This window comes from Parambassis ranga, chromosome 7, assembly GCF_900634625.1.
Source record: "Parambassis ranga chromosome 7, fParRan2.1, whole genome shotgun sequence".
Taxonomy (NCBI): Eukaryota; Metazoa; Chordata; class Actinopteri; family Ambassidae; genus Parambassis; species Parambassis ranga.
The window spans coordinates 19,763,404-19,788,225 of NC_041028.1; the positions used below are offsets into that span (position 1 = coordinate 19,763,404).

At 40.0% G+C, this 24,822-nt stretch overlaps 1 protein-coding gene across 1 annotated transcript in view; it reads left to right on the forward strand.

The window, feature by feature from the left end:
• Positions 1-24,822, forward strand: part of bsna (bassoon presynaptic cytomatrix protein a) — a 53,107-nt gene that overhangs the window by 4,774 nt on the left and 23,511 nt on the right. Inside the window, exons 3-4 of the mRNA XM_028410190.1 lie at positions 7,257-8,645; positions 22,778-23,230. Of these exons, the coding sequence (XP_028265991.1) occupies positions 7,257-8,645; positions 22,778-23,230 (1,842 nt within the window). The remainder of the gene's footprint in view (positions 1-7,256; positions 8,646-22,777; positions 23,231-24,822) is intronic.

Here is a 24,822-nt window from a genome sequence, read left to right on the forward strand (position 1 = left end):
ATGTTTAACTGGGTAATTTACTGAGATAATGCTAGCTGCCAAATTTTGCAGTCATTAAATCATTAAATTATCACAGCTCAACAGCTGGGGATGGATGGTCATTGCTGTGTCGGCCCCTACTGGAGGACAGAGCTGAGGCATTTGCTCTCTCTGAAAGTCAACAATGCTTGCTTGGAAAGATAGGTCCTTCCAAACATGGACACGCTGATGATTGTAGAAGAGAAGCAGACCAGAGACCTACCTAAAAGACAATTCTGGAATATATATATTGAGGAATAATGTATCAGAAGGTCAATGGTTTAGTGTAGTGTGTAGATGAAGTATGAGATAGAGAGAAGTTTAAGAGGATGAAGAGTGGTACAGATAGGAAAGTAATATTAATATTAAGTAATATTACCAACAAAAACTGTTAATGAATAAATCTCCATTGTGTGTGTTGCCTGTAATTTAGGTCAGGTTTCACATGCTTCCTGAAAAATATGCAAAAAAAAGTAAAATTGCAAATATTTGGACTGTGCGTGATCAAGACTTTGCTGCAAACATTTGTGTTCTTTTGTGTTCCTGGTGACAGAAATGTGGATTGAGTTCAAAAGTAGATGGCTTACCTCTGACAATGATGGTCTCAGCTATTGAGATCAATCAATCATAGAAAGTTATACATCAAGGCCATGATTATCTCAGAGAGGGAAGATGCTATTTGGCCTCATTGGCTAAAATACTATAACAATACAAGCAGAATAAATGGATGTAAGACTGTTGATGAGGGCTGCCAAAAAATGAGCTCAAGAAAATCATTTATAAATACATTTTAACAAAGACGCACAGTTAATTATTTATCTATTTTGGGGTGCTGTCCTGTCTGGTGCTGGGATATGATAAAAAAAAAACAGCTGACATCATGGAAGCTTTGTCCATAGATTTTTACTGTCACCTGAATGCTCAAACTGCTATAACCCTTTTATAGAGGTCTGTACACCTGCTGATGCTCAATTCGTCAAGGACTGATGATCAGCAGCACCTGCTGCAGCTCAACATATTAAATCCTATGGAAGCAGGAAGGGGAGCCTTAGCGTTGAACATGTTTTTTTGTTTTGGCTTCATTTCTGCTAAATAAATAATAGCACAGTAAGAAAATTACTCATATTGTACAAAATAGAATTAAAAGAAGAGGCATTAACCTTAGAACATAACTGTACATGCTGCAGTGTGTGCATGCTGAGATGACAGGCAATGGTATATGTTCCCATGGGTGAAGCTCTGTGGTGTTGGGACAATAAGGAGAATAAGTCTACTGGGAGTTATTGTGATGGCAACAGCATGAGCCACAATAAATAAGTGAGTAATACCGCCGGCCTACATGTCTTTAGTCTCATCAGAGCTCACTCATAGCTTGCATGTTGTTTACCTTCGTTTATTGAGGTTTGACATATTATTGAAACAGTTGAGTGCCTTGAAATTACAGTGTTAATGTTGTTTTATTTTTTGTTTTTATTTTTTATAATTATCTGACCTCTGAGAAACTTTAGAGCTCATACAAATGCAGGTAAATGGATTTTTTGCTGGAAAGTTCTTGCCCATTGTTGCTAAAGACATCTTGGTTAGTCTTTAAATTTTGGTCACGCAACACCTGATAGCTCTCGCTGCTATTCTTTATTATGGGGAGATAAAATTGTTGAAAGTGTTGAATTGGTGAAGATAAATATAAATATAATGAACAGTTTGACTTTAAGTTCTCCAAATGGAATTTTCTTGTGAGCCTTTGCTAATGTAATGACTCTTTATGAATTGTCCTGTTGGACCTTTGTCTCTGTAGCTGAGGGGAAAAGTTGCAGGCCATTTTTTAATTTGTTGGGAGATGGATGATATTTGTATTTTCGCTCTTTCCTAATGCTGTAGTGGATATCTATGTGCACACATGGACTGTTCTGAACAGATACAAGCAATGGGGAAGTCTCAGTGCAGTCTGCTTTCACTATCTTCCCACCTTACCTTTAATATAGGCTGTCGTCTCACCTTATCACCTTCCTCCCTCTTTTCCCACCTCTTATCTCCTGGCGTTTCTCTCTAACCTTATCTCTCTCTCTCTCTCTCTCTCTCTCTCTCTGCTTTTGTGTTCTGTGCGGTGTGCACCAGATGTTAAAGATTTGACATACAGTGTCTTTACATGGATTCACCAGTGGAGCAGAGGAAGTCATCCAGTCAGCACTCACTCACACACATACACACACCTGGACACACTGAATCTGCATTAGTAGACAAACATACAGGCACAGTTTTAAAAACAGTTATGCAAGCATTCAGGCACACTTATGTCTGCACATAGACCATAAACCTGACCTGCACACATACATGTCTGAGAACAGCTGCAAGCCCAGTAGTTTGCAGGAATTTATAATGCTAATGAAATGCTGTGAATTATTAATGCCTTGTGCCGATACTCCCAAAGAGACCTGGATACTGACAGACAGAGCAGGGCTGAAAATGAAACAGTGATGAGCCACATTCAATTTACTGTTTATGAACTACTTTCAACTTTCTGCATTGTACCTTAAAGCGTTATGAATTAGATGTTGACAAAGTAAGACATACCGGCTTGTCATTAAGTAATGGCCTCTATTCTTACAGTATATCTACTAAACAGAACTTATGTTGGTACTGGAAGAACAGAACCCGCACCTGCAGCACTAAACCAGCAGTTGTCCAGCTGGCCAGCCATCCTAATTTGTATTCTATACAAAAATCAGTCTGTTCTCTGTTGATTTAAGTTGGATTTCTAAGGCAGGGATGAATAAACCACCCCTGGACACATTTGGATAGACATAGACCACCAATCAGAGAAATTAAGCCTGTATAATGTATGTTGTCCGTGTTGCTATAGAAACTTGAAAATTATTATTATTATTATTATTTGTTTGGGATGAGTCATTCAGCTACCAGAAAAAAAATGATTGGGTCAGGTCAAACACATGGCCATATTATTGCCCATATATTGTCCACTTCCATCAAACACTAAAAGCAAGAGGATAATTAGACAAAGGGGGAGAAGGTAAGAGCAGAGAGGGGGAGACTGGTCAGAAGCCTTTCAAATGACTACTAAGTTGCTGTCTGCATGAGAAGATGAGTAAACCAATGTATGGTTGTCTGAAGTGATATGACTCGATCAGACTTTCAAACAGGTTGCCATACAGGCCTATCTTTTGGAGACTTCTGACATCCTTTGATGCAATTGTCTCAGTGCTTCATGAGGTTTTTAGTGTCACCAGTTCAAAATAATTAAAATAAAACATACTAAATCAAGTAATTAAACCTCTGCTATGCTTATGTCCAAAGAAGCACAATTAAGCATTTTATGATCTTCTAACTTGGTAAGGTTATGATAAAACACAGATAAATTCATAACATTAAACACATTTTAGAAGTAAAACCAGTCCCTCTGCTGTCATCATTTGTGGCTATGACCACAGGTCTGGCCTCCATGGATAATCACATAGAAACACGCCAAAAAAATACGCTCATGTTACATTTTCAAGGACTAAAACATCCACCTTGTATTATCGTTTGCTGGTGAGGACAGACTGCAACAACGATAGGGATACAGTAAGATATAATATACTGTCCAATCTGCCTCACACCTCACATGCTTAATAAGGGCCCTGGCCAGAAGACATCAATGTTTATGCTGTGATGTACTCCATGATGGTCCACATCCAAGTCAAACTATGCCAGGAAATCCTGGACTGACAGATTATAATACTCTGCCTGTGAAGCTCATGATTTTTCATGAAATGCTGTTGCAATACTGTAGTAATTTCAATAACTTTATAGGAAAAAAAGAAAATCTTTTCTCATATTTCACATTTACATTTTCACCCATGCACAGTTCTGTATTACAGTCATAATCTGGCTGGGGTCACTGTGTGTGGAGTGTTCACGTCCTGCATGTTTGGCTAATTGGCTGTATTACCTGTGACAGACTGGTGACCTGTGTGGCATACTTCACCTCTTGCCCATTGACAGCTGGGGTAGCCCCCTTGACCCTGTAGTACAGGACAAAACAGGTTAAGAAATGGATGGATGATTCCCAGTCAGTTCCTGCTAGAATCAGCACTTTTGTCAGAGCTCATTTTGCTGCTTTTAGAAAATACATTTGCAACTACATCTGCAGTCATTCCTGACACTTTCTGGGCTGACTGACATACATATGCAAACTGACAGACATAAATGTGAACCATGCACAGAGTAGCAACTTGAAGTTGCGTTTGAGATGCCTGTCAGGGCTGTTTTGTGACAGGTCGATCAGTTTCTGGCACAGCTGTGGAATCTTCATTTAGCCTGAAGGCCTGTGGAGCGCCAGATGATGATGATGATGTGAAGAATGTTAGATGTTGTCTGTCTGCAGGGTAATGTGTTATTACAGTGTGATGAGTCTGCAAACAGAATTACCTTGTCCCAGTTCATGACTACATAAGAACTCTGTATTGGGTGCACAAACATTAGTTTTTGGTAGAACAACAGTAGGAACTAAGATCTTTTAACTCCATTCACAGGCTAATGTGTTCCGCTACTTGTTTTTAAGTTATTGTACTTTTTGGAGACTGGAGGTCAGGTCAAACATACACCTAATTTTACTGAGAGGTTGGCAGTAAATTATAGAATAATGTTTGTATAATTGAAGTATTGAATTGAAGAATTGAATTATTTTACCTCTGCAAAAACAATAACCTGCATTGAGGATTCACTGGTCTCTACCACAGTGAAGCAGAAGTGTATATTCTGTGCTGCTGTGCTGTTGATTAAGCTTGACACAGTAAGAGCTGAAGAGCTGCCTGGATTTAAAAAACTGCTGACTCCTTTCCCTCTTCAGTTTGCTCTCTCCATCTCTCCATCCCTTTTTCCCATCCCTCTATCCCTTGCTGTATCCTCATTCCTTCAAGTGTCTCTTGTGATATAGTTTATAAAGCAGAGGGGTGAGCAGGGATTAATTAAAATCAGATGCCCCCCCCCCCTAGTCTTTCTGCCCATCGACTTCACTCAATCTTCTACTCACCATCTTCACCATCAACAGAAGAATATGGGAGACTCGTTCTTTAGCTGTACATGTAGTTTATCGGACACAAAATACAAAAAACAAAACAAAAGGGTTGTTGAGAGAAAGAAATAAAGCAGTGGTTGTAGGAATTCTAGTTAAAGATGAAGATTTCAGGCTGGTTATGAGAACATGGGGTAATTGTGTCAAGCTAGTACATACAAATATAACGTAGATGTGTATTGCATCATAGGAAGACAGAATGAAAGAAATGCATGAATTTTGCAGAGATTTTGCTCTGGCAGGAGGAAAAGAGCAGGGTGGTGCATTTGAAAGAGCTGCTTATTTTTGCATAGAGGAATTAGAGCTAAGTCAGGCCTGGATACAAGGGAGTATCAGCTCTCATCTGGATGGAAGAACAGACAGAGGGAGGAGGATAGAAGTAGAGATGGAGGAGGGATGGTGTTATTTTTAGTTTCAGATCTTGAAAGATGTAGCATCGTCATGTTATTTGCCCATATTTGTCTCTTATATGTATGTGTGCATTGTTTTACCATATGTTCATGTTTGGATGCAGTTTTAGCTTGGCAATAACTGAGCACTGCTACCAATACAGTTGGTTTAACCAGTTGTCTGGTTGATTAGCACTATTCTCAGTGGTGGATTCAGTAATTTAAGAGCCTAAGGTGAACATAGGCATAGGGGCTTACGGAAACACAAAAAAGTAGTACAAGAAGGGCCAAATAAAAACAAAGACAAATGTGAGTGAAATGATAGTACACCACCACGGCTCATATTATGCATTGCAGAACAGAAACTGTCACAGTGGTCTATGATGTTTTGGACATCACCATTTTATCCTAAATGTCAAGTGACAATTCAATTCAATTCAGATTAAGTTGATATAGTGCATTTTACAATCACCAATGTTTCAAGGTGCTTTACAAAAACCTAAAGCCCACAAGAGCAAGGCAAGAATTCTAGTTTTTTTTCTTTACTTAACATACATACATACATATATACATTCTTAGATCTAGCCTATCTATGTTTTTATTATTTTATTATGTGGTTTTAACTCATTAGATTTTATGAAAGCTTTTATTTATTTATTTATTTATTGTATGCATAGGTCTGTTAGCACGTTTAGCTCATTTTAAGTTATATTGTTTTATTGTTTGTTAGACTGTTTGATTTTATGGATTTCTCTGGTGTATATTTCCATTTCCTCAGTGTCTCCTCACATTGCAAACCTTACAAGTAATGATGGTGTTTTCTTGGTCCATATCCTTTTATCTTGTTTTTATTTTGCTTTTTGATTTAAGTAGAAGTGTGTATGGGTGCAGGTGTGTGTGCTTGGTATATATTCTGGGTGTTTGTCTAGGGGTCTTATTTTATTTTTGTAAAGCACTTTGTGTTACAGTATACTGTATGAAATGTGCTATATAAATAAAGTTTGATTTGAATTGAATATACACCAGAGAAATCTATAAAATCAAACAGTCTAACAAACTATGTTTATTAAGGCTAACTGTATGCTTTACTAAACAAAAAGGTTTTAAGTCTGGTCTTAAAGGTGGAGACGGTTTTTGCCAGCTCTTTCATTAACATTTTTGCTTGTTGACACTGCTGTTAGCACTAGCAGCAGCTTGTCACTGCTCTTTTCAGTGAAAGTTGAGGGTCCTGTTAGGTTGCTTCACATGATGTAGCAGCAGCATCACCTAAGCAGCCTGGGTTGGCTGCATTGTAACCAGGTAGCATTAGCTTCTTATTGATAGAAGGACACACATGCAGCAGCCTCTTGCTGCTCTTTACCATTGTTGTTGTTGTTTTCAGTAGCAGGCACTGGGTCTCCAGCACTGTTTACACCTGAATCATCATAGACATATTAATGGAATAGTCCATTGCAGTTTGCAATGGATACTACGGGATTATTGAGATACTAGTCACTGTCATATAGAATTAAAGGTTTGTGATGGATAGGATGACATGATAAATTCATGAATTAGGTGTAATGGGGCTCAAGGGTTTTGCTGACCTTTGCCTAATGGACTATTCTGTTTACACCTTGGACATTCTGTGGAACAATAACAATCAGTACCCAAACTTCTTTGAACTTCTTCAACTTCACTGACACAACAATTGCCATGCCTTATCATCTTATTTACTTTTTCTTCCTTGAAAACAGGATTGTGAAAGTTTAACATCATACCTTTCTGTTTCATGTCTGCAGGTCCAGGAGTGGTTGTGTCTGAACTGTCAGATGCAAAGAGCTCTCGGTATTGATATGACCACACCTCGCTCTAAGAGCCAACAACAGATTCACTCTCCTTCCCACCAAGCCAAACCCATTGTCCAGCCTCAGCAGCCTACACCTCAGCCAACACAGCCAACAGCAGCAGCACAGGCCAAACCTTTGGCACAGAGTCAGCCCACCCAGCAGCAGCAGCAGCAGCCTCAGTTTCAGTCCTATGGCCAACCTCAACCTTACTCCCAGTCACAGCCTTATTCCCAGGTCCAGCAGTATCAACCGTCTCAACCACAGTCTGCCCAATACCATCCATCGCAGCCAGGGTCTCAGACTCAGCCTCATGCCACACCAGGTTTACAGAGACAACCAAGCCCAGGTGGCCCACAGTCTCAGACAGGACCCCCTCACCAGGGCATGAGGTCTGACCCTTACTCCCAGAGAGGTCCAGGAGCTCCAGTGGATACAAGAAGTCATACAGGAGGCCCCATGCAGCCAGGAGGTCCTCGCATTCCCCACCCTGGTGCTGTGCCCCTTCCTGGTTTGACAAAGGCACCCTCCCAGCCTAATTTGGGACGTGGGTCTCCAATGCACCAGCCTACGACAAGGCCCCATGACCAGACTAGAAGTGCTGGATCCTCTCCAGCCCACAGACCTCAGGGTCAGAACCCTCTTCCTGCCCAAGATGGCCTGACCAAACTGTTTGGGTTTGGGGCTTCGCTGCTCAATCAGGCTAGTACCCTGATCAATGTTGACCCTCTTCCCACTGCCTCCACCCAGCCAAGCCCTGCACGAGGCAAGGTTGTCTTCAGTAATGCAACTCCAGACAACAGGCAGCAACAACAAGGGGCCCCTGGCAGCAAACCATTCAGCATGGGGGGCCCTCACGCTCCTAGCCAAATGGGAGGTCCTTCAATGCCAAGCCAAATTGGAGGACCTTATCCACCAAGCCAGATGGGGGGACCGCAAGTGACAAGTCAAATGGGTGGTCCTCATCCACAGAGTCAAATCGGAGGCCTAATTGGTGGACCACACGGACCAATCCAAAAGAAACAGCAGCAGAGCATTCCCCATCAACAAGAACTGCCACAACAGCAGACACCCACTCATCATCAGAAAGGACCGCAGGGACAGCAACCGCATGACCACCATCAACAATTACCTGCTCATCTGCAGAAAATACAGCAGAAACAGGAACCCGTGTCAGCGCCTGTGGTGGCTCCAGAACCTGTGAAGCCCAAAGTGAACTGTCCTCTTTGTAAAACGGAGCTGAATATTGGCAGCTCTGATCCACCCAACTACAACACCTGTACGCAGTGTCAGAGCCAAGTGTGCAACCTATGTGGCTTCAACCCGGCACCACATCTGGTAGAGGTAGGAGAACACACACCCATGTGCAGAATTATGAAAAAGAGTTATAAAAATGATCAGATATAAATAGAAACAGATGATGGGGAGAAAGCATTAAAGAGTAGAGGGCTGAAAAAGGGTAGCGCAAAGAGAGAGAAAAAATAAAAGATTTTCTTCTTCATGACACAATGAAAAGGTGTAAGGCTGAGGCTCTTTTATCAGTCTAAATGTCTCTGAGCTGAAAGCACAATAGAAAGCAGTAGAAAAGGAAAGGAATATTTAGAAAAGGTACAAAGAGAAATCAGCGTTAAAGTATTAAAATAGATACACAGACAGAAACAGATGAACGGTATAAGGAACAAAGTGGGTTTGTAAGTTCATGAAGGGAGATGTGCATATAAAAGGATAGAGAATAACTGATGGAAGAAACAGATGAAAGAAAAGAATCAAGGATGCGTGTAACTCAGTCACTCAGTCAGGCATATTCAGAATGACTCATGCTGTATTTACTTGGAGGCAGCATGATGCCTTCAGGGTCCTGGGAGTGCAGTTGCTTACGGTGTTGTATAGACCTTAAGATATTATACAAGGTTATATATAACTACCTCTACTACTACTGTAAAAGATGTGATAAACACACAGGCACACAAACACACAGCAAGGAGAGAGAAAGGGTCGAAATGTTATTTGGACCGTGATAAATCATCGTAATACTGTCTCACATATCAGGACTTACTATCTGATGTGCAATGTGGGTTATTGCCTGGCTCTAAACAAGTGGCATGAAGCACTGAAAAGTAAGATTTGCCAAGTAAAAGAAAATATATATATAATGATGATACAGCATTGTTCACTACTCCTAATGTAGCTCTTCAAACAAGACGAGAAAAAAGATGGACAGACACCATACACAGCAAAGATGAAAAAGAATTCATCAATATTAAAAGGAGTGGCAATAAAGACACTGTTGGAAATGTTGAGGAAGAACTCACAGCAAAGCTCATGCAGAGAAACAGGGAGGAATAAAAATGACAACATACAGATGGAAAGAGAAATGAAGAGAAAAGGAAACTGGACATAAAGAGTGGGATCATATTCAGCCTCCAGTCCAGAGGGAAGACAGACACAACACACACACACAAATATGAGAGGTCATTATAGACATAAATCATTTTCACTATGATACTCTCTTACTACTGCACTCTTACTATCTAATAGTAAATGTTTTACAATAGGGTAGTATATTTAATACAGTATAAGAAAACATGACAATAAATGTGAGGGAGTATAGAAGTGTGTGTATGACAGTATGGTGGTTAATGTAAGGGAGTACAGTAGTATGTGTATGAGAGTATGATAGAAAATGTTAGAGAGTATAGTAGTATGTAAAAGAAAGCATGATAGTAACTGTGGGAGTGTATGTGTATGAGAGTAGTCTAGTAATATGTATATGAGTATGACAGTAAAGACAGTACAGCAGTGTGTGTATGAGAGTATGGTAGTAAGTGTAAGAGGGTATAGTAGTGTGTGTATGGCAGTAAAAGTAAGAAAGTATAGTAGTATCTGTATGAAATGTAGAAGTTTCCTGAATAGACCAAGTTGCATATCAGTTTCTATCAGTCAGTAGTGTATAGCTTCATATGTGATGATGCAAGTTGCCTGATACATGCACATCCAGGTGTACAGTAACCGAAATAATTTCTGTGACATCAGTAGTGACAGTTGTTAAAACCTGAGTGACAGACTGCAGCAAAGAATGGCCTCATTCACTCATTCACTAGCACCTGCTCATGGTGTCCATCTGACTGACTGTGTGTTATTTTTGTTTCATGCATGAATGCAATACTGTGTATTAAACAACACTGTCACATGGCCCACATAATACATATTATATAATGTTATATATTATTATTATATAATCCATAATTAAAATACAAATGCTTACAACTATTACCTGGTAAAACATGCTGGTAAAAATATTTTAATAGAATTTTAAAATCTTTACCCAATAGCCATAATTGGTGTAGCTAAATGATGTTAACTTAATTAATATTAAGGTAATTTAATATTTCTCAGTGTATTTCTACACTTCTTGGCTTCCTAATTTTAATAATAACTTAAAGTAAAGTAATTCCCACAGTTTATAGTGAAAGGAGGCACAATTCTATTTTTCTGCAGAGTAGTATTGGTCAAAAGTACTGGTCAAAATATGCTGAGTGAATTTTAATTCAAGTAGAACTGCTGTGCAGTTGGTACAGGAATCATTGAATCAAAGTGTCAGTATTGCCCTTTCTGATTTCACACCATTCACTGCTGCTATGCACTAGAAGAAGTTGCAGACAAACACTGCATAGTTAGAGTCAGGAGATAGAAGTAAGGATGAAGTGAGTCATATGTCTGTATTTAGAAAGTCAGAACAGAAATAGAGGATAAGAGCACCAGCTGCAAAAAACTCCTACTGGATGCTCCTGCACTTTAGGACATCTCACTACAATTAATAATACAACAACTCACCATTCTCTGTTCTCATTTTTTCCTTTCCCTACATTTCCAGCCTCTGTCCAGCCACCTCCTCTCCAACTGTTCCTTTTATCTCCTCTCAGTCTCTTTTTGAATTTAAACTGGCAACTTTTATGTTCATCGCCCTGTTTTGAGTATAAATCAACAATTCTTCTCTTTGCTTTTGTATTTCTCTCGTTCTTTCTATTTTTCATCACTCTTTTCTACTCATCATCTTTCCATTCATTTGCTCACTCTGACTTATTTAGCACCCTGCAATGTCAAGTCTGTGCACATGTACATACATAGACATTTTTTTCTGCAGTGGTTTGATGGCTTGTTTATGTAATTAACATTAGAAGCTGGAGAAAGAGTCTGTAGTAACACACAGTTGATAAACACAGAGGACATTATGTTAAGTAGAGACTGGACCTATCCTTGACCAAGACCACATTATCAAGGATGGAACCATAACCACCAACCACCACCACACACAAATATTAGAGGTCATTAGTGACATAAATCATTTTCTCTATTTCTTACCATGACCATCTGATAGTAAATGTAGCAGAGAGGATAGTAAATGTAGAAACTGTAGTAGTATGTGTATAACATTAAAGTAGTCACTTTAAAAGAGAACAGTAGTATGTTTCTGACAATACACAGACACACACACACACAGGGCAACTATTATGTGGGGGGACAGGCTAAAACGGGGCTTCATCTTAACATCAGTAGCAATTTTACACCTTTCTAAGTTATAGGTCTGTATGCTTATGATTTAAAAACATAACCAGGTCAGTACTTGAACTGTAGCACAAGGGAGTACACATTGAGATGTAATCATCTGGATGGTTTTTTCTTTTTTTTTTCCGTTGCTAGCTTGGCTTATCATCACCATACTAAATTGTACTGTACACTGTCAATACAATGTATACAATCAATATAGAGTCAATATAGAACACCAACTGGACGGCATTATAAATCTTAATGTGTACATTTAAAACTATCTATTGGCAAATAAAATGCACTTCTTATTGTCTTTCGCATGTTGATGCAGTTGATGGTTTAGAGACCATTTAATCTTTCTGGAGTTGAACACCAGCCACTGCTGCTATGGACTGCTCCTTTGTGCCACCTGGTGGGTGTTGGTGCACATTACTACCACAAGAACTGATTGTGCTAAACCTTGTGTAAATTTATAATATGTGTGCTCACATGATAAATATATATATATATATATATATATATATATATATATATATATATATATATATATATATATATATATATATATATGTAATATGTCATAATCAGACATATTACATGAACTTTAAAGATAAGTATATGAAATACATGCATAAACATTTACATGTGCATAAATAGGTAATATCCGCCCTTGTGTAATTCAGAGGTGGGTTGTTGATTTGGTTCTGTCATGTTGTTCATCTGCTCTGCTCAGTGGGAGACATGGTGATTAATGGTGAAGTGGAAACATACATATGCACGCAGTGTCCTTATAATGACTCAGAGCTGCCCCCCACACACATGCACAGATGCACATACACATTCTGTTATTGCATTCATAGTGACAAATCTGAGAAATACAGTTTCTCACAAACACCATGGGAGGGTGAGCGAGAAGCGAGAAGGGAAAAGAGCTAGAGGGAGTGATGGATGGCTAAGGGAGAGTAAGGTGGGAACGAGCAAATAGGTTAGGGTTGTACTGTACAATGATGCAGAGGGGGAAGGGAACACGAGGGAAATGGTAGAAGAAGAACCAATAGGGAAAGATTTAGTATGTATTTGGGCCCATGTTTATATGTGCTGCTCGTTTTGCCTTTGCATCTCTCTCTGCTTTTCTATCTTATAAATTCTGCCATCTTTTTCTTTATTACTAGCAGCACATTAGACTGCATAGTTAATTTTTTTAGTAGCTCTTACACAGCTCACAGCTCAACAGTATCTGCCTGTCTCTCTGCTGGTGAGTTATGGTAATTGCACTTGGAGACTGCCTCTGTCCGTGGTGCTGATCTCAGCCATTTTCATGCTGCTGCATAGATGCTATCACGTTCTTAATGTGGTTGTGATTTTTAATTGTTTCATTTATCACAAATGATGGGGTGCTCTTGCACTCTACAGTGTTATTTTTTTCTTGAAAATTACTTTATTGTACATATATGACTAAATTTGACTTAATTTATCATAAAATCATTTTAATGATCATAAACAAACACAATATTTAGTAACACACTTGTTTTTTCACACTGACAGCTAACAGCTCTAAAAGCTCTTGGACTTTTTCTCTTTTACTTTTCATCTTTATTAATATATCGGAATAAGGTAAAGGGAATTAAGCATACATGTAAACATCATCTGCAGGAGTGATAGTGACAGTAAATCGGAGAAAACCGAAACGGAAAGTGAGGGAAAACTTGTGACATATGTTTGACTCCTCAGTGTAAGAAGAGAAAAATTTATTTTGTCAGAACACACACACACCCACAGTTTCATTTTAAAGCATGTCAGCTGATTATTACTTTCTACAAAGGAGCGGGACTGAAGTTTTATGTTATCTGTTAGTCGAGGCATTGAAACCTCCAGCATTTGTATTACACCGGGCTAAACACATCCTAGACTAGTTTCTTGGTAGAAAAACATGCAATGAGATATGAGTAAAAATCCTCATCCAGCATTATGACGACTGGTAAAATCTTTTTGTTGTACAATTTTCAGGTCAGCATATGCTGACCTCCTCTGGTCCTTTAGGAGTCAATATTCTCTTTATTGATTACACTATTAACCTAATTAATTGTTATTAGTTATTGATCTGTGCAGCAGCTTCTCGTTCCTTTAGATCTTTAGATGAAAGCAAAAGGAAACCGAAACACTTTTACCGTCTTTGTATAATACACTTTTTCATCTGACTGTTTCTTATCAAACGTCTTTGAGAAACACTCTGTATTCGATCCTTCCTTGCTTCTAATGTCCATTCCTTGTTTCTTGATGTTGCATGTGTTTGCAAATTGACCTATGTAAAGCATTATTGTGGGCTCTGATCTGAAGTGATGTTCATGTGCAGTTTTTTAGGCCGCTGACTCTGATGAACTAATCCTCTGCAGCAGAGGTAACTCTTGGTCTTCCACTCCTGGAGAGGAGAGCTACTCAGGAGAGCCAGTTTCATCAGAGCATCTAATGGTTTTGGTTACTTCACTTGAGGACACATTCAAAATTTACTGTAACTGTGCATCGGCCATACCTCCGTGTAACACAACTGTTGTCAAACACATAAAGGAGGCAAGAAATTCCACAGACTGTGGACAAAACACACCGTTTTTTAAAACCACACTAGGTGACGACCTCATGGTGCTGACTGTTCCGAAACATTTCATAGAATCAGCAGCAACACTCAGATTCATCTAGAGCATCTGTCTCTCAAAGCAGGTGGATATTTCCACTGTACTCTGTGAGTATGCCCTTACACAGAAATCTGATTGGATTAGAGGGATGGGAATAGTGTGTGTCAACTGGTGTCTGAGTGTATTGTTTTCATCAACATGCATCGTTTTTCTGCTGCAATGCCAGCTTTGTAAGAACAGTGCGGTGTGGTCTCATAATGCAGAATGGCACAGAACTGAGGTCAGGGCAACAATTTAAAAATAGTTTAAAAGGTAAAACCCATAAATAGCTTCAAATCTGTAGTTACTGCACACAGAATGTCTCGAATCTTACATTATTTATACACCATGACATAAAATCGTTTTAGAAAGGAATAAAAGACTGTTTTTAAATTAAAATTTTGCAGATTTCTCTGCAGTTTGATGTCACATTAGTTGTAATTTGTGTACTGTGCTCACAGCTGTAATTATCGTCTGCAATATGCATTACTTTTATGTGTTTTTTTTAGATGATAATTTGTCTTTGAAGCAATATTAGGATTGCTTTTTGCCTAAAGATAACCTAATCATGTTTCATAGTGTAATCACAACATGTGGTTATGGCAAGACTGCAAGATCTAAACGCATTGCCAGCAACAAATTTTTTTTCTCTTCTTTTTTATATAGCACATTTTACAATCAGAAATTGTCTCAAAGCGCTTCACAGAAACCCAGAGCATGAGACCCAGAGCCTGAACCCCCCTAAGAGCACTGTGGCAAGGAAAAACTCCCTTTAAGAGGAAGAAACCTTGAGCAGGATCCGTCTACTTAAGGAGGAACCAGTCCTGCTGCTAGTCGGCCGGGTAGAGGAGGAGAAGAAGAGGGAGACAGGACAGAGAGGATGAAGGAGAGAGAGAGAAAGAGAGAGAGAGAGAGAGAGAGAGAGCAAACATGCAGCAAAAATGATACAGTACAGAGCAAACATGACAAGCAAGTAAATGAAACAGTGATAATATTATAATGGATATCTATATATATCGTCAGTCCATAAGTAGTAATAGTAATTTGATAGCAATTAAAACAAAGATGAGCAGCAGAGGCTAGTGAAGTCGATGAGCACAGGAGAGATCAGGGGCCGGACTGCAGGTCAGCATGCAGGTCTTGAGACCTGCAAAGAGAGAGAGAGAGAGCGAGGCACAAAACTACAAGGAAGACAGTAAACACAGATTATGAGATGGTATTACCAGTATGAGCCAGACTAAGGAGAGTTGAGGAGAGGTCAGAGGGTGAAAACTGCTCAGTAGATCATGTTTGTGCCCCCCGACAGCTATACCTATCAGCCCTACACACTATGTTTAAGGCTAACTATACACCTTTCTAAACAGAAAAGTTTTAAGTCTAGTCTTAAAGGTGGAGGCAGTGTCTGCCTCTTGGACCCAGATTGGTAACTGGTTCCGTAGTAGCGGTGCCTGATAGCTAAAGGCTCGTCTTCCCATTCTACTTTTATGAATCCTAGGAACTACAAGTAAACCTGCACCCAGAGATCTGAGTGTCCTATTAGGAACATATGGTACAATCAAGTCCAAATCAAGAAGTGACAAAAGCATGGATGAGCTTTTCAGCATCACTCTGAGAGGATGCTCCTGATCTTAGCAATATTACGCAGGTGAAAGAAAGCGGTCTTAGAGACCTGTTTAATATGAGAGACAAACGACATGTCTTGATCAAAGATAACTCTGAGGTTCCTCACAGTTGTACTGGAGGACAAAGTAATGTCCAATCCAGAGAGAAAGTATTATCTGATAATCTAGTTCTGAGACGTTTAGGTCCAAAAACAATGACCTCAGTCTTGTCCGAGTTTAATAGTAAAAAGTTGGAGGTCATCCAGTCCCTTATGTCCTTTAGAGAGCCAAAAGGGCGCTTTGAACGGTCGGTGCTTTTAGTGCATTCTTGCACTAAACACTAAGGCATATTCCTAGTAATGTGTTTCCTCACTTACATGGCAATAAACTCGATTCTGATTCTGACTAGCGGCTCCGTTTCTTCAGGCTTCATGGATAAATACAGCTGGGTATCATCAGCATAACAATGAAAGTTTATGCCGTGCTTCTGGATGATGTTTCCTAGAGGGAGCATGTAGAGGGTGAACAAGATCGGTCTGAGCACAGAACCCTGTGGAACACCGTGATTAACCCTTGTACATGAGGAGGAAACATCGTTAGCATGAACAAAGTGAAATCTGTCAGATAAATATGAGTTAAACCAGCGCAGTGCTGTTCCTGTAATCCTAATCTCATGTTCTAATCTGTGGAGCAGGATACGATGATCTACTCGAAGGCAGCACTGAGATCCAGTAGAACGAGTACAGAGACGAGTCCACGGTGTGATGCCATGAGGAGGTCATTAGTAACTTTAAGCAGTGCTGTTTCTGTGCTGTGATGGGCTCTGAATCCAGACTGGAACGCATCAAACAGACTGATCCTATGCAGGTGGTCATTTAGCTGACTTACAACCGCTCCTTCAAGTATTTTAGAAATAAAGGTGAGGTTGGAGATCGGTCTGTAGTTTCCTAAGATGTCCAGGTCCAGTGAAGGTTTTTTAAGTATAAGAATGATCACAGCAGTTTTAAAAGCCTGCGGTACATATCCTGTTTCCAGAGACAGGTTGATCTGTCCTAATATAGAGTCTATAATTTATATAAAAACATGCATTTGTTGTGTGTGCAAATAGATTTCTTGTAAACTGCTGTGAGCTGCTGTATATAACAGTCAGCTAGCCTAAATCTCATCCTCCCTCTCCAACTCAAACCAGTGAGAACAAGGTCCTTCTGAAGTGCCTGTGAGCCAGACAGTGTAGACTGACTGTAGTGTTTAGCTTTTTTCTTTTTTCTAGGTACACAAGAAAAAAAGGGTATGTGATTTTTAGAAGCTGACTCACCACACTGTATGGCAGGGTCAAAACAAACACACACTCACAGACAACAGTGAGTCAGCAGCGAAGGACGGAAAACAATGACCTTTACACAGTGTTCCTGTCAGCGAGTGTGTGTTCATACTGTATTACTGCTGGGAAGCAGGTGGACTTCAAATGCAAAAGGAGGTGTCCCTGTGCCTTTTGGTTATAACAGGGTGGGTTGGAGTGATTCTTAGAGTCTGCCGCTTCTCAACGGCTAAAATGGGGTTTGAACTGCTCTCTCAGCACTTTTGCATCACTTAGTGGCAGCCTAGAGTGAGCCTTTAAAAGTTTAAATCATCCAGCTGTAGCATCAGCAAACCAAGCTTTTTTTTTCTTAATTGTTGGTGTTGATGGAGAATTGGACATTGTCATAGCTGTCAGTAGTGACTGTCTGAATAGCTGGGAAAGCTTTTTCTTTTTTTAAATGAATGTTAAGTTTTTGGTTCTTGATATTAGGCAGATACAGCTTCAGATGATCAGATGAACAGTATTTACTTGTGCCATTATTTATTTAGCAAAGATGAAGATAACAAGGAAAACAAATTAGCCCTTTTGCTCTTCTTCACAACATTGATTCAGTTTGTTGAGGTCTTTGGACATTCTCTTATGCACAGACAGGTCCCAGCAGAGTATTTCCACTGGGTTGAGGTCTGGACTTTGACTACTAGACTTGCTGTGATTTGGATCATTTTTCTGTTGTATGGCTCAGTGGTATGGCTCCAGTGTACTCACTGGTGTATGGTGCTCTTTGCTGGGCTGCCTTAAGCAATTTTCCCATTGTGGGACTAATAAAGGTTAATTAAATCTTAATTTAATTTAATGACCCAGTTCGAACAAAGAGTTAACTGTGGGACAGATATTTCTGCTGAAATGCTGTTTGGTTTTCAGCAGACATGGTGGTGATCATTAAGACCAAACAAGTCCACTTTGGTCTCATGCTGCTCATCTTTACTATCAAATTACTATTCCTACTTATGGACCGACGATATATATAGATATCATTACAATATATCACTGTTTCATCTTGCTGTCATGTTTGCTCTGTACTGTATCATGTTTGTATCATGTTTGCTCCTCTCTCTCTCTCTCTCTCTCTCTCTTTCTCCTTCATCCTCTCTCTCTCTCTCTCTCTCTCTCTCCCTCATCCTCTCTGACTAGCAGCAGGACTGGTTCCCCCTTAAGTTGACGGGTCCTGCTCAAGGTTTCTTCCTCTTAAAGGGAGTTTTTCCTTGCCACAGTGCTCTTAGGGGGGTTCCTGTGAAGCGCTTTGAGACAATGTCTGATTGTAATATGCGCTATATAAATAAAACTGAATTGAATTGAATTGAATTGAATGTGTCCATAGGACATTGTTCCACAAGTGTTGTTCTTTGTTCAGATGCAGTTTAGTGAACCTCAGTCCTGCTTCCATGTGTTTTTTGGAATCTGGAGTCTTTCTCCTGGTAACCCTTCAAACAAACTGAACTGGTTCAGTCTTCTAATTGTGCTGTCACATTAACACCGAGCATGCTCAGTGAGGTCTGTAGACTAGTCTGTCCAGCAGATGATCAATTCATCAAGGACTGATGATCAGCAGCACCTGCTGTGGCTCACACTATTACATTCCATAAAAGCAGTAAGAGGGAACGCAGTATCACACAATGATGTTGTTGATCTGAGGTTGTATTTGCCTAATACTATTTGTATAACACTAAGACCCACCACGGATGGTTTTAAGTACTAACTTTTGAATATGACTATTATAAGCTCTACAGTTTCTGACTCAGGGCCATTTGATGACTGGCTGGCTTGTTGTTGTTATGATGTGACAGGTACTGCACAGTTTATGTCTACAGCAGGAGCAGTTGTGTTTGACCCTGTCAGCTCTCTGTGTGCTCTCTCATCTTTTATAAGGCAAAGCTTGTGTTTTTGTCTAAATGTCATCTATGCAGTTCTGTTTGGAGAAGTTAGAACAGCAGACACACACAAGCAGCAAAGACTACATTTCTTAACCAGAACTGCCATTTTCTTGAGGCAGAACTAATTCTCTCTATTATTGGAATCTGCCTCTCTTTTCTCCTTTCCTCCTCTCCTCTTTCTTCTCCAACCCTCCATCCCCCTCTCATCTCTTTTTCTAATACCCTTATCCTCTTCCCACTGCTTACCCCTTTCACTCTGACATTTGCCTGCGTCTCTGCTCCCTCTCTGATGTCTTCTTTTTTTGCATCGCTGAACTCCTTTTCCTGAAATCAAGCCTCCTCCATATTCTGGTTTTGCACTTTACTTTTTTCACCCTGCCATATGCCACTCCAATTTCATCCGTTTCTTCTGCCACAAATTACCAATGGTGTCTTTGTCTTATAATATTTTTCAGCAGAAAACAAAACAGGTACATAATCTAATCACAGGAAAAAAATAGATAAATCACAGTTGCAGCTATAAGAACATTTCCTTAAATAATAAATAGATTCAGGTAGAAGACCACTCAGCACAATCCAGCTGCACTATAAATCCTGTTTTCTGGTGCATCCCTGTGATACATACGTGACCTGTCCAGTCTGTTTTCACCTCTTGCCCATTGACAGCTAGGATAGGCTTAGGCCCCCATGATCAGACAGCTTTTACAGCCTGTTTGTGACTGTAAATGTGACACATCAGGAAACAGAGACAGAAAACCTGAAGTACTGACTAGTTCCACGATTTTCAAGTTTTCTAGCAAAACCCAGATATACCCTCTCCACTGCACACCATTTTGGATGTCTTTTATGCATATAGTCTGGTTGTCTCTCTGGCTACTTCACATGCTTTATTTCTGAGATTTGTTGTTTTATTTCCAAATGGCAGTTTATTCTGAATCCATTGGTACAGCCCCCTGGAAACCCAACTCAAATCCACAGAGACCAGACTTTGTATAGTGTAGAAAAAGAATTAGAATGGCTGGGCAGGCTAGCTACTGGCAGGCAATTGGGTTAATCGTCTGTCCAAAGCAACAGTGTGAGAGTAGTGGGTGTGGGAGCAGAACAATAGAATTGTGGGTAAATATAGCCTTCATTCTGTCAGAGGAGGAAAGGAAGAGATGGAGTGTGAAAGGCAGACAAGAGATGGAGCATAAGAGCTGAGAGGAAAGGGAAGTCAGAAGTCAAGCTAGTGAAATGGGAAACAAAATAGCTGCAGGTGCAAGTGTGTGAAAATAGTGCAGAAATATATGTTCACATTTGGTCATTAAAACACTGAAATATTAATTTGGATTGCTACATTGGATGATGTCTCAGCTACTGCATGTCATGTCTTTACAAGTGAAATATCTCTGTAGTTAATGATGACCCAATTTCACTGCTCTGCTATTTTCTCCTCTTTGTATTGCTGGTGTATAAGCTGAGAGTGAAACTGTAAAACTGTTGCTGGCATTAACAGTGTCCTACATTCATTTCTGCCTACAGGGCACCTTCTTTAGGTTGTCCACACCATATTATGAGCAAGAAGGTTTTATAGACCTTATTAGCTAACGTTTCTAAATGACATAAACATACAAATGGAGTCATAGCACTAGCATGTAAAGACTATAAACTGATACTAATCAGTTTTTAGGCAAGTGATGCAACAGCAGAGTTTGCTACAGTTGAACTGAGTACAGTACAGTAATGAAAGAGATAAACTGTGATAATACAGATGGTACAAATGAGAGTAAGCTAGGGGGAAAAAGCAGGAAACAAACAGAAAAAGAGCAATGAGTAACATACAATGCAACAGAAATACAAAGAGAGCTGCAAGGTAGACTAAAAATAAATCCAATCCTGTTCAACAGATTTTAAAAGGACAGACACTTAGTAATAAAGAGAATAAAGGAGAGAGTCTGAATGAATAATATGCTGCAGAATGAAAGGAGCCAATGAAAGAAAGCCTGCTATGCAAGTACAATTAGGCCTGATGGAGCATTTTAGTGTGTGTTATTGACAGGAGCAGAAAGGGCCAGATTGTTTGTGCTATGTAGGTTAAGTGGGCACCGCTGGGGTACTCTGCAGGACAATACACACACACAACCTTGTACAGCCATCTTTGTGAGGACTTTTATTGATACAATGCAGTCCTTTGCCTCCTAACCTAAGCTGTAACAAGTAAGTCCCTCTCCCTAACCCTCATCCTAATCATAACATAACCCAAGTCTTAAACCTCAAATAGTCTTTTGAGGGCCTAAAAAAGTAAGGACTAGCCAAAATGTCCTCATCTTCATGCTCTAAGCCACAGGTTCTCTAATAGACAACTATACAAGCAGGCACACACACACACACACACCGTGATGTTATCTGAAGGCTTTAATGTAGTCTCTGGGAAAAGGAAGGAATGAGTTCACTTTTCAGTCTAAAAATAGTTCCATATGAGTGATGTCACTGGAATAGCCTCCTAACAACAAGACACAGATGTAACCTTCATAAGTGATAAACTGCACAAGAGATTTATGGTATTATATTTTGTTGTCTGTAAACAGTCTACACAGACATGTATACAGTCTGTCTTGTAGCCTCAGAGGAAGCCCGCTAATGAATGATTTAGAAAAACAGGGAGATGAAGCAGATAAAGGAGGCTCGTAATGGAGGGGACAGAATGAGCCAGAGGAGCGGAGGAAGAGTAGGTGGCTAGATGAGAGGTGTGACAAACACTGAGGACTTGATAAGTGGATAGAAAAAAGCAGGTAAAAAATATGGCAAATAATAGTTGAAGATAAAGCACTGTCAATTATTCATTACATGAGTAATCCTCAGGCCCAAACAGCACAGAGACAGAGACACAGGCAGAGAAGTAATCGAGGGTGGTTATGGAGTTGTTGGTCCATTATTTATGCACTAATTTAACAACAACTCTGCTCTTTTCAAGCCAGTCATCAAATCTACCATGGAGGTCCCTGATGTCTGGGCATTGGCGTTTTTTCTTGAGTTGCATACAATAAAAGCCATGTGATATTACTTGTTGCTAAAAAAAGATTGTACAATACCACGATGTTCCACTTTCTCGTGATGACATTGCTGTGTTAGTGGGTTTGTGGGTGGACAAACAGAGTGACTGCTTCTGTCACTGATAGACAGGCAAGATGGACGACACAAGGATTTTCTGATGTGTATCTGTACAAGGTGTTACAATATGGTTGCTCATGGAAGCTGAACTTTGACAAAACATGAAAAAATATGATTTCATATAACTTTATATCGTACAAATTCCATATTTATATGGTTATATATACCATTTAAATTGTTATGCCAAAAACCCTTCAGAGATAATGGGAAACTTTCAATGGACTACTATGACATCTATTAAAGTGAAGTTACCATTTTTGTCCTGTCTCTCTTTCAGAAAAAGGAGTGGTTATGTCTCAACTGCCAAACCCAGCGGCTGATGTCTGGAGGTGGTCTCGATGATATTCCACTTCCTGTTGCTCATCCATCTCCTAAACACCAGCCCACTGGTTCACCTCATCACCAAACAGGAGCCAATGAGCAAAGTCCTTTCCACAAACCCAGCACTCAGCAGGGGACAAGGCCACAAACACAGAAACCACTGTCAGGAACCAGCAGCAGCGGACCGCCTGCACCTACGGCTGCTAAACAACAACCTTCTGACACCAAGACCGCACTACCGGCTACAGTTCCAGCACCAACCATAGAGAATCAGAAACAGCCAAAACCAACAGAGGAGAAGCTCAAGACAGAGTCTGACACCAGAACTGCCAAAGAGACCAAACCCTCCCAGAAGAAAGGGGACCAAATCACACCCATCAAGGAAATTAAGAAGTCCCGGCAGTATGACGTAAGTCCACTTTTTTAATTAGTCTGTACACCAGTGTCATACTTTGTCAAACTATGAGAAAATGAGAGGTCTTAGAACTGAAGTTTGTGTACTACAGAAGACAATAAAGAATGATTCAAAACATCATATACTCATCATCACACTGGTGATAAAGTACTTCTAGTAATTAGGTAATTAGTTAAAGGCTTTTAGAAGAAAAGTGATATTTAGAATGCTAAAGTGTCTGGCATCAACTCTTCTGATAGAAAATAGGCTATTAAAACAGACACAAGTAGAGTAAACTGTCCATGTGAGAAACTTAAAATCAGCTCTTTATAATCACCTTGAGTTTGACCAGAAGTTGTTGCTGGTTCTGGTTCTCCTTCTGCAGCCTTCCAGGAAAGCACCACACTCTGATAGGATGCATGGATCTAACAGCAGGCTGGACAACTCGGATACCTCTCTATAAGGCTATACATTTGGCCTTCCTTAGTATAGATATTAAAACAATTAAAAGAAGAAAAGACTAGAAAGTGACTTGTAGGTGAGGACGTGGAAATTCTTGTCTTCATACGTAGTTGTTGCATATATTTTACAATGGTTTGATTTGAGTTTTTGTTCTGTGGATCACAGACAGAAAGCTGTGGCAGAGCAGTTTTGGTCACTAGTGGGATCATCGCCATAAACAAACTCCCTGTCAGCCACTGAAGCTGCAAAAGCACTGCCTAGTGGCCTGTTCCAGCTATAATCCCCCCACCCAGGGCATGTCAGAATACACAAAACAAGAATTAAGAATTTATTGATGTATGGATGTATGAGCTTTTCTAATAAAACTGTATGTCTGTGTCTAAAACCCTTTGATGAATAGGCAGCTCATCCTCATGTCATCAAAGCAGCACATGTTCTGTTTCACATTGTTTCTAATTTTTTTCGGATGCTTGTAATGATGAGCCTAAGGTCACTATGCATTTCTACCTTGCCTCCATCTCCAATATGGTGACATCTTGATGCAGATGCACCATTTTCCCCAGCAAATCCATGAATAATGCCCTCTCTCAAGACTTCTGCTTGGCCCTTTGAGTCAGAGCAGCCTAGTCATCTCAGCTCTCCGGCTGTGCAGCCGGATTGTGGAAACAATCCTATATTCCCTGGATTAGTGTCTGAGTCATCATTCCAAGAGCTGCAGAAACTGCAGCATTCTCGGTCTCATTTTTAATAGAGATTGCTCTTCACACCCACTAATATTAAAACAGGTCCAATAAGAGTCCACCTTGAACTAGCCCTTCAGGTTTGCAACTAGTTTTGGAAAAGCGGAAGTGGATGTGCTTGCCATGACCGGGTCTGCATGGTGTGCTTTCTGGTTGTTACTAAGTGCAGGGGACACTCGTCTGCTAGGCTGTGGACACATTTGCAATTTCCGAGATGTTTCTCTGGTTTCTTGAATCCCTCGGTTTTTGGACCGAGTGCAGGAGGAGCAGCTTTTAGCCCTCTTGGTGGCAGGTGAGTGTTTAGTCATCCCCTGACAGAATGTGTTTTGAAAAGTCTAGGCCATTATCACACTCCTCAATGGGATTTTGCACTGGCTTTATGCATGCTGACTAAAGCCCCTTATG